Source organism: Herpailurus yagouaroundi, unplaced genomic scaffold, assembly GCF_014898765.1.
Source record: "Herpailurus yagouaroundi ecotype Mexico unplaced genomic scaffold, PumYag 140, whole genome shotgun sequence".
Taxonomy (NCBI): Eukaryota; Metazoa; Chordata; class Mammalia; order Carnivora; family Felidae; genus Herpailurus; species Herpailurus yagouaroundi.
Window position 1 is genome coordinate 23,724,360 of NW_024412395.1, and position 11,098 is coordinate 23,735,457.

The 11,098-nt window shown below is 36.4% G+C and overlaps 1 protein-coding gene across 3 annotated transcripts in view; it reads right to left on the reverse strand.

Moving 5' to 3' along the window:
• Nucleotides 1-11,098, reverse strand: part of LRP1B (LDL receptor related protein 1B) — a 1,898,953-nt gene that overhangs the window by 100,497 nt on the left and 1,787,358 nt on the right. For all 3 annotated transcript variants that reach the window (XM_040474969.1, XM_040474970.1, XM_040474968.1), the window contains exons 78-79: nucleotides 3,070-3,293; nucleotides 2,241-2,347 (exon numbers count right to left, since the gene is read on the reverse strand). In XM_040474969.1, coding sequence (XP_040330903.1) covers nucleotides 2,241-2,347; nucleotides 3,070-3,293 — 331 coding nt within the window. The remainder of the gene's footprint in view (nucleotides 1-2,240; nucleotides 2,348-3,069; nucleotides 3,294-11,098) is intronic.

Below are 11,098 nucleotides of genomic sequence, written 5' to 3' on the forward strand. Positions count from 1 at the left end.
AGGTAGGGATACCTCTCCACTATCCACTGTTTGCAGCTAAGGAATCACACTTGCCCTCCTTCCCCAGAGATTTGTGCTCAACTGTCTGCAGCAGTCTGGATTGGGAAGTTTGAGTCCAAAGGCCAACCAAAGACTGATGGATCATATAAAAGCTGACTCCTTCCCTGTCATGGGATCTATGCTCCAAGGCACATCCCCGTGGCTGAAGCCAAAATTAGAGTTTACCTGAGACATAGTCTTTTTCTCTCTCCATATTTTACAGATATATCCTGAATAGCACTCCCCTCATAAATAACCTTTAGAAGAATTCCTGTCTCAGGCTCCTTCCTAAGAACCCTGTGACAGGCAATTCTATAAACTGCTACCAGAAACATTCCTTAATATGAAAATCATGTCTCACATACTATGATTATGTAAGTTGTTAACATCACATAACTTAAAAAAAATAATTTTGGAACTTTTCTAGATGTCCAAAATTAGTTAGAAATAAAAAGTTAAGACAATTAAGGTTCTTTAAAAAATGAAAACAGCGTACGAGAATATTATGCCATTTGCCTCTCCAGTAGCCTTCCATGCCTCTCCTTAAAACTGGAATAAAATCCAGTCCTTAACAGTGTGTTCTAGGTCCTACATGACCTTCACCTGGCCACCTGGGCACCCACACTTCTACCACTTTCCTGAGCTGCTCAAATGTTTCTAGGCATACTAACATTCTTGCTGTTTTTGACAAATGTTAAGCTCATCCGTAACTCTTAACTTGATTTTCACTCTGTTTGGAAAGCTCTTTGCTTACATATTCACATTAGCCTGCTACTTCTCTGAAGTTCCCTTCTCAAATATCACCTTTCTAAGATGGCTTCTCTGATAATCCTGATCAAAACAGTGTTCCCCCATAAGTGCCCATTCTTTTCTATATGGCACTTATTAGTATCTGACATGACTTATGTTGTATATTCTATCCTCTGGAGGAAGGTAAGTTCATGAGAGTTGGTATTTTCAGCTTCACAAGAGTAAGGACTTGTCTTCAGCCTCTGGAAAAATTTCTCCCGCCAGATGGGTGTTCAATTAGTACTTGTTAAACCAGTGAATGGAGACACACTTATGTAAATGAACTAAATCCCAAAGATTGCTCCTTCCCATAAAGAGTAAAAACAATCTAGTTGAAGGAAAAATCACACAGCACATTAAAAGTTAATAAGAATATAAGTGCCGGGCCACCTCAGTGGCTCAGCTGGTTAATTGTCCCGCTTCAGCTCAGGTCATGATCTCACAGTCTGTGAGTTCGAGCTTCATGTCGGGCTCTTTGCTGACAACTCACACCCTGGAGCCTACTCCAGATTCCATGTCTCCCTCTCTCTTTCTGCCCTACCCCCATAACACACTCTCTCTTTCTCAAAGTAAACATTAAAAAAATGAATATAAGTGCCAAATATAAATAAAATTTCAATTATATAAGATACTACAAAGCATAATGATTAAATAATATGTGATAGAGAAAATGTATTCTCTCCTTTGGGATATAGTAGGCAGGAAGCGTTGCTTGTGGCATGAAATCCTTGAGGTTCCTTGCAGTTCTGAAAGTGTTATATTGAGGAAGTGTTAAAGTTAGATGTTATAAGGTGGGTAAGATTCAACTGGATGCACAAAAGTCAGAAGGGCAGGTGGGGAGGCAAATGGAATGGGAGAAAAACAGGGAGGCAGAAAAAACACCTGAGTTCTTGAGCAGTCCTGAGAGTACAGAGAGTCTGGAGCATACCTTAGATGACACAACTGGGAAAGCTATTGAAGTCTGATTAAAAAGAGCTGTGAATGAAAGGGCTGTGAATGAAATCTTCCTCTTAAAAATTATTTATGTTTTCCCACCTCTTTGTCCATTTAGCTTCTGATCCTCTAGAAATAGTACCATCTACCCCAACATCATTAACTTATATCGGTAAAAACACCCTATTACACTGTAAACTGTTGAAATTCTATGCATGTGAAATCCTACAAACGGCCTTACAACTTAGGCAATTTTCAAATAACATCCCTGTAATATCACTGGCAGTATGATAAGGCCTTGACTTTCAAGTTGGCAAAATACAACATGAAATGTTAATGACTTTCATAAAGCCATACTATAAATTATTTTATGTGCTTGTAAAAATGATTATATTGCCAACAAAAGTGGAAAGTCTTGTTACACTAATATGCCGAGCATATTGCTCCGCATTCTAGACCGTGTCAGCAACACATCATACCTGTGGGTCTTTGCAAATTCTTTTGTACTAAAATCCTTCTCAGAGTGCCATCCATGGCTGCTTCTTCTATGTGGGAGTGGTCCCCAACGACAGTCCAGTACATCATCCTGAAGAGATAGGTCAAGTTGGTTAGGTTGGAGTGCCGTTACAACCCAACTCTACTCCCAAACACAATGTCTCTTCAGACTGTGTGCACCAGAATCACCCCCAGAGTCCCTGAAAAAGCAGATTTTGGGGCCCAATTCTAAATCTATGGACTCGCAAACTCCAATAGAGAGTGGGTAGTAATTAGGAGTTTTATTTAACATTTCTCTATTTTCTTTTTGGTCATTGCCTATAAATGAAAAAGTAAAAGAGTAAGAAAGGGACAATTCAAGAAAAGGAAAGGAAATATTTGTGTTAAAATTGTTTAGATTTGTTTGCACATACACCTTCATTTTTTATTGTCACAAATAGCCAAAATACTAATACTCTTACACTTAATATGTTCAATATTATGTTTAATATCTTCAAAATTTAATTTTAGGTTAACAATATTGGTTTTGTGTGTATTGCAACAATGCACCTGCAACGTACACATAAGACACATACACATACACACATAGAATGTATAATGGAGCAACCTCTCAGGAAAACATATACTTTGTGCCACCATTTGGTACGAAAAGCACATGCTTTTGTACATAAATAAAGGGATTTTTAGAAGTCTTGTAAATCTATTATATGTTGAACACTTATTACAGAAAGAAAACTACAGTACACAGGTGGGAAAATCTCTAAAAATGGATACACATATCAAGAAGAATAAATAACCAACTCATTAACCTACCCTCTTTTAGGATTTACAGCAATAGCATAGGGTTCTCCAGCCATGTTTGTTAAGAGTCTGGTGCAGTTGGGGCCATTGAGCTGCCCTACGTTGATAGAGTACCTCAGACTAGTCCAGTGAGTGGTATAGTAACTGAACCAGTGCATTCTAGAATGATCAGTCCAATAAATATTTCCAGCAACCCAGTCAACTGCTATGTCCCTGGGCCTTTTAAATTCAGGACACTAAAAGAAAACAAAGCAAAAAACAGTGTTTTCAAAAGCAAAGCAGGGGTGGGGTGTTCTGTATTTATACATTGATATTGTATAGGAATAATATTTAACATGGTCAGGTGTTAATTATTACACAGGGTTTTTAAATAACTAAATACTTCTTTTTTTTCTTATTTTTTATAGATATAATTTCACAAATCTTAAGTGCACAATTCACTGGAGTTCAACCTATGACTGCCCTTGTATAACCACAATCTAGAATATTTCTACAATTGTAGAAGGTTCACCTGTGACTTCTTCTGGTCCGTATTCCTCTGTGACTAACAATAATTCTGATATCTAACAAAATAAAATACCTTAAACAAATCTATATAAATAGCATCATACTGTTCTATTCCTGGCTTATTTTACTCAACAGTGTATCTATGAAATTCATCCAAATTGTTGTGCATGTGAATTATTAATACATTTTTATTGATGGGTAATATTTCACTTTGTGAATATACCATAAATTGTTCACCATTTTACTGATGATGTCCATTTGGATTATTTGCAGTTTTAGGCCATTACAACCAAAGTCATGAATATTCTTGTACATGTCTTTTGGTGGACACAAAGCATCCATTTATGTTGAGTTTTTAACAAGGAATAGAACTGCTGAGTCTTACAGTATACATATGCTTAGCTTGGATAGATACTGCTAGCTTTTTTTTTTTTTCAAAGAGTTTGTACCAATATACACTCTTTTCAGCAATTTAAGGAAGGCCCAGTTGTTCTGTATGCTCCCCCATAAAATTTGATACAAAAATTGAAAAAGAATATTAGTACAGATACACATGTAGAAAGATACTATATTTGAACACATTTTAAGAAAAGTTCCAATCTCTGTCATTTATATTAAATTTACTAGCTTGGATTTTCTGCTTAATATTGTATTATTGAATTATTGTGAGACAAAAAGTAAGGGAGTTCATTGCGAATAGACAGCAAGAAAAAAAACATATGCTCTGTGCCCTTCAATTAGCTTGATCACTTCGAGTAGGAACTAGTGTCATAATTAATTTTACATGGCCAGGTTTATTGTGCATAACCAAAAATGAGAAAGGATTCCCAGGAGTATTATATCAAGAATAGAAACAATTATTTGAAGGTGATTATAACTACACATGTATTCAATGTGTAAAAGCTTAATTAGGACCTGCAACCAGTGGAAATATGTGTTTTTAACACATAATAGTTTCTTGTGTGAATTACTAGTGAACAGATTTTACTAAGGAGGAAGTGGATTTGGATTAAAAGAAGAGAAACTAAACTTCTCAAAAAGAACATGAGATGCCAAGAAACAGGAATTGCAAGCCACTGTCTGCTGTATGATTACTGGCATCTCAAGGAAGGAAATACGGCCTGAACTAAACACAGAACCCATACAGATTTCTAATGACCTTTATTATCAGACTTTCCACCTTTTGATTTAAAAGCTGAAATCATGAAATTTATAGTAACCTATTTCTCAACTCTAACAATAAATACTATCCTTCTACCCAGTGATAGCCCAGTGCTGTTAACTGAAAAGCACTCTGCGATACCATATGCTTTAGAAACACTGTATACATAATACTCATAGGTGGGTAGAATATAAATATTTGTCCTAGCCAAACCACAAGATTATTTTCAAATGTTCCAGTATCATTTAAATTAACTGTAATGCTTTTTTCTTTTCTGGCTTGGCAGCATTTAAGAGTAAACACATCAACAAATGGCATGGGCATGTCAGTGTAAGTCATAAATTTATAAATATGAGAGACAGTGGAAAAATAACCATTATAAGCTGTTTAGAATCTGCTGGAGTATATTTGCCATTTTCCAGCACTAGTAAAGCAAAACTTCAGCATGAAAAACATATGATATTGGTTGTCTAGCACGAGCATAGAAAAATACTTAGGTTCCTTTTATCAGATGTAAATATATACACGATTTTCTGTCCTTACAGTATCCTTGCTAAAATAGGACATATTTCATGCAAAGATACACCTTTTTGAATTCAGGATTTTCATTTTTTTTTACTCATTCTCAAAAAAGTCTGATTATCTTTCCATTCTATACTTCTAAACCTGGACTGCAGGCAATTAAAAATCCAAAGTCTTAATTTTCATAGAACATCCATAAGTTTGACTAAGTGATACTTTGTCAGGTAAGCAGGCTCGTGAAGAATCTACTAATGGCAAATTGTAGAAGGATAAATAAATTTTATGTCACATTACCAGGGTAAGGAATAAGGCTTAGGGAATGGGAAAAATGTTACTTTTCAATGCTAAGCACAAGAGATACTGATGGAGATATTTAAATGTATACATTTATTCTCTGGTTCCCTGATCAAAGAATCCTTAATTTCATTCCAGTATCAACTAAAGTAATTAGAATATGGGGTAAAGGATGTCACACCCAGTAAATTCAACATATGGTCATAAATTATCAGTACAATATGATTCTCAGAGAATAATGGCATCAAGGTGAAGATGCTACCAGATGTTCATCTTCATTGACTCCTAACATACTGAATGCTCAATGATTCTCAGCACTGAAGAGAGCAGAACTGAATAGAAAAAGAACAATAACAAAAAGAAAGCAATAGGATGGTCCTATTGTCAAAGAAGCTTAAGCCCAAATGAGGAAATCACCCTTTATAATGAGTTCCATAGGCATGAAGTAATCCCTCTTTATTGCTCAGTTTGACCAGGATTGTGAATGGTATTAGCCATATAAAAAGGATTCTGATACTAAATGGATATTGGCTGCGAAGTGGGAGTAGAAATTCCTGTTGGATGTTGATATAAAAACAGACAATTTGTGGAGAGGTTCAAAACCAAACAGGTGAATACAAAAAGTGGCCAAACACAGTAAAAGTAAACTGAGGTTCTCGGAGTGGAATGGAGTCTGACATGGGAAAACAGAACGGGAAAGCTAAGCCATTTGCTTCCAAAGAGGCTCAAACCAAACCAAACCACACAAACAAACATCAGATTCAAAAGAAGAAAAAAATATAAAACTTTCATAGCCCCTTTGGCTGGCTCACTAGATACATAGGCCTGTGAGTTAGAGGCACTCAAGAAATATGTCCTATTTAAGAGACTGCAGAGACATGTGGTTACCCTGACAACAAAAGGCGTTTCTCATATTGTTGCACAAAGTGGAAGACACATTTTGACTGCTTTCTCCAGACAGACGATTTCATTCCTAGTAAGCTCTCTAAATACAGAGCCAAAGTTTTGAGGCCTAAGGCATTCTTCCGTGTAGAGATATATTAGTCCAATGAATGAAACACTTAAATCTTACAGAAAAATTGGCAGCTTGATTGTAACAAAATTAGAGGTTACTACTTTAAACTACTAATCCTTTACAGCTGTGGATGGTAAGGTACTATCACGATTCCAGCTTCAGTAAACTAAAGATTAGAAACCACAGTGGGAACGGGGGTGGGGGGGCGCCTGGGTAGCTCACTCTGTTGAGCCTCTGACTCGATTTGGGCTCAGGCCATGATCTCATGGTTTGTAAGATCAAGCCCAGCATCTGGCTCTGTACTGACAGCATGGAGCCTGCTCTCTCCCTCTCTCTGTGCGTCTCCCCCAGCACTTGCACACACAGTCTTTCTGTCTCAAAATAAATAAATAAATAAACATTAAAAAAAAGAAGTCACTGGAGACATCTGATTTAAATCAAGGAAAGAAGAAAACTCATGAAATGGGACTTCAAGCATTTGAACCACAGAAATACTGTCCTCTTCTTAAAAAATACCTATAGTTAGCAATACTTTAAGAAAATACAGTTAACACAAGGATAGATCACAGTAGTCACATATTTTATCTGTCTGTGTTTTCTTCTGAGAAAAGAAAATCGGGTTCATTTTACTAAAGTTAATTATCCTGTAATATAACGCTATTAAAACAAAGATGTAAAGCTGCTCTAGGTGTGTGTGTGTGTGTGTGGTGTTTAACATACTAAGTGAAAAGTGCCTTTACATTTTTGGTCCACAATATACAAATCAGATTAAATTCTCATAAACCAGGATATAGCAGTAAAATAATGACTATGAAAATTCTAAACATTATTAAATTACATGGCTTAATACTATTATAAAATATGTGGATATATATTATTTCTATCTAGAAGCTCATAGCAATGGGGAAATCTAAAAGAACCAAAAAAAAGTTATATTTGGAGCTAGAACGTCTAAGAGTTCCAAAAACACGTCAGGAAGGAAATTCCTGGCTTCTATCTAAGATTTATTCTGAACAATAGATTTTTTTCAATCTGAATAATTTTAAAGCTATATTATCTATATTAAGACTGTATCACCTTAAAAGGCACACTATAGGCACAAACTCCTACTGGGGGAAAAGGAACTAAATAAAAGTATGTAATTCTCAGACAATTTCCCAAAACGACATATGTCTTTGGATTATAGACTCAATATTGTATGTGACTTTATCTTTTTTTCTCTTTTTTTAGCATACTCAGTTTTCTTTAAATTTATTCATCATTTACCACCCTCCTTCCAAAAAAAAAAAAAAAACTACAAAACTGGCTCTCAAAACCTTCTACACACTATCAGGTAAACAAAAGATATGGAAGGCTAAAAAGCACATTAAATTTGGAATCAGAAACTTGGTGTAAAACCTAATCCTAGTTTCTCTTCAAATTCTGTGATATATAAAATAAAGGCTTCGGATTAGATGATCTGTAAAATTCTTCTGATTCTAAACATTGAATTATATAACAATCTAAAATATTTTTCATTCTAAGGACACCTGGGTGGCTCAGTCGGTTAAGCATCCAATTTCAGCTCAGGTCATGATATCACAGTTCATGAGTTTGACCCCCATGTCGGACTCTGTGCTGACAGCGCAGAGCCGGGAGCCTGCTTGGATTCTGTGTCTCCCTCTCTCTTTTCCCCTCCCCTGCTTGTACTCTGGCCCTCTCTCTCAAAAATAAATAAACATTAAAAAAATTTTAAAGAAATGAAATATTATTAATTCCATATAAGCCTGCATTTTATATAGCTTTAAGGATGTGTCTAATGTTAATTATGGATTTTCATGAATAGTATGTGAAAAATTTGTTAGTACTTATGGCACAATTTTGATATCATCCCCCTATGTGAATGACCTAGAATTAAGGAAGGAAGGTTTCTTCTGACATTTACAATTTAAACAAGCATAACACTTGAGATAGAAAGCAGAGCTATCTGAAAGCAGAGATTGCAAAATTATAGATTCAGAACTAATTTTAAGTTCAGGTAAAAAAAAAACCTTTTAAGTAAATTTTAACTTTAAAATTAAGATACCACTTTAAAAATTCTAATTTGTTTTTCTTAAAAATTAAGTATATGTAAGATAGTGTATCAAAAGCAGGGCAATATTCCAGAATAGCAGTCAGTCAGCTGCTGACCCTTGATTTAATGGAATGTGGGACTCACCCAGGTCCCTAATGTTATGTAAAATCTGTTTCACTCATTTACCTTACCCCTATAGCTGGTTTGCAACCCACCTGTACCTTAAAGAGACACAAGAAATTGATGTTATTGGACAAATCATGTATCAATAAGAGAGGAGTTAAGACAGCAATAAACAAGACAGCAAAAAGAGTCACAGAAGCAAATACTGATATGGTCTCCAGAATCATTAAGTAAACATCTTATGGATGAACAGTAATATTCAGTATATGTAGCATGTATATATGTGTGTGTGTGTGTATGCATATGTATACAATTATGTACAAACTGGGATCTTATAAAGACCTCTGGTATAAATAATTTTTATAGCTCAACACTAAAAATCCAAATAATCCATTTAAAAAATGGGCAGAGGACACGGAATAGACAATTTTCCAAAGAAGATATACAGATGGCCAACAGACATATGAAAAGATGCTCAACATCACTAATCATCAGGAAAATGCAAAAATCACAATGAGTTGTCACTTCACATCTGTCAGGATGGCTAAAATAAAACACACACACACACACACACACACACACACACACACACACAAACACAAAACAACAACAAGAACAACAAGTGTTGGAGAGGACGTGAAGAAAAAGGAACCCTATTGTACTGTTGGTGGAAATGCAAACTGGTGCAGCCACTGTGGAAAACAGTATGGAGCTTCCTCAAAAAATTAAAAATAGAACGACCATATGATCCAGTAATTCCACTAGTGGGTATTTACCCAAAGAAAACTAAAACACTAATTTTAAAAGATATATGTACCCCTATGTTTACAGCAGCATTATTATTTACGAAAGTCAAGATATAGAAGCAACTTAAATGTCCATCCATGGATGAATGGATAAAGAAGATGTGGTATGTATGTATGTGTGTATATATATGTATATATATGTGTGTGTATATATGTGTGTGTGTGTGTGTGTGTGTGTGTGTATATAAAATGGAATATTACTCAACCATGAAAAGAATGAAATCTTCCCATTTGTGACAACATGAATGGATCTAAAGGATATAATCCTAAGTGAAATAAGTCAGAGAAAAAATACCATATGATGGAACCACAAAAGGCCCCGAATAGCCAAAGTAATTTTGAAGAAGAAGACCAAAGCAGGAGGCATCACAATCCCAGACTTTAGCCTCTACTACAAAGCTGTCATCATCAAGACAGCATGGTATTGGCACAAAAACAGACACATAGACCAATGGAATAGAATAGAAACCCCAGAACTAGACCCACAAACGTATGGCCAACTCATCTTTGACAAAGCAGGAAAGAACATCCAATGGAAAAAAGACAGTCTCTTTAACAAATGGTAATGGGAGAACTGGACAGCAACATGCAGAAGGTTGAAACTAGACCACTTCCTCACACCATTCACAAAAATAAACTCAAAATGGATAAAGGACCTGAATGTGAGACAGGAAACCATCAAAACCTTAGAGGAGAAAGCAGGAAAAGACCTCTCTGACCTCAGCCGTAGCAATCTCTTACTCGACACATCCCCAAAGGCAAGGGAATTAAAAGCAAAAGTGAATTACTGGGACCTTATGAAGATAAAAAGCTTCTGCACAGCAAAGGAAACAACCAACAAAACTAAAAGGCAACCAACGGAATGGGAAAAGATATTTGCAAATGACATATCGGACAAAGGGCTAGTATCCAAAATCTATAAAGAGCTCACCAAACTCCACACCCGAAAAGCAAATAACCCAGTGAAGAAATGGGCAGAAAACATGAATAGACACTTCTCTAAAGAAGACATCCGGATGGCCAACAAGCACATGAAAAGATGTTCAGCGTCGCCCCTTATCAGGGAAATACAAATCAAAACCACACTCAGGTATCACCTCACGCCAGTCAGAGTGGCCAAAATGAACAAATCAGGAGACTCTAGATGCTGGAGAGGATGTGGAGAAACGGGAACCCTCTTGCACTGTTGGTGGGAATGCAAATTGGTGCAGCCGCTCTGGAAAGCAGTGTGGAGGTTCCTCAGAAAATTAAAAATAGACCTACCCTATGACCCAGCAATAGCACTGCTAGGAATTTATCCAAGGGACACAGGAGTACTGATGCATAGGGGCACTTGTACCCCAATGTTCATAGCAGCACTCTCAACAATAGCCAAATTATGGAAAGAGCCTAAATGTCCATCAACTGATGAATGGATAAAGAAATTGTGGTTTTGGGGCGCCTGGGTGGCGCAGTCGGTTGAGCGTCCGACTTCAGCCAGGTCACGATCTCACGGTCCGTGGGTTCGAGCCCCGCGTCGGGCTCTGGGCTGATGGCTCAGAGCCTGGAGCCTGGTTCCG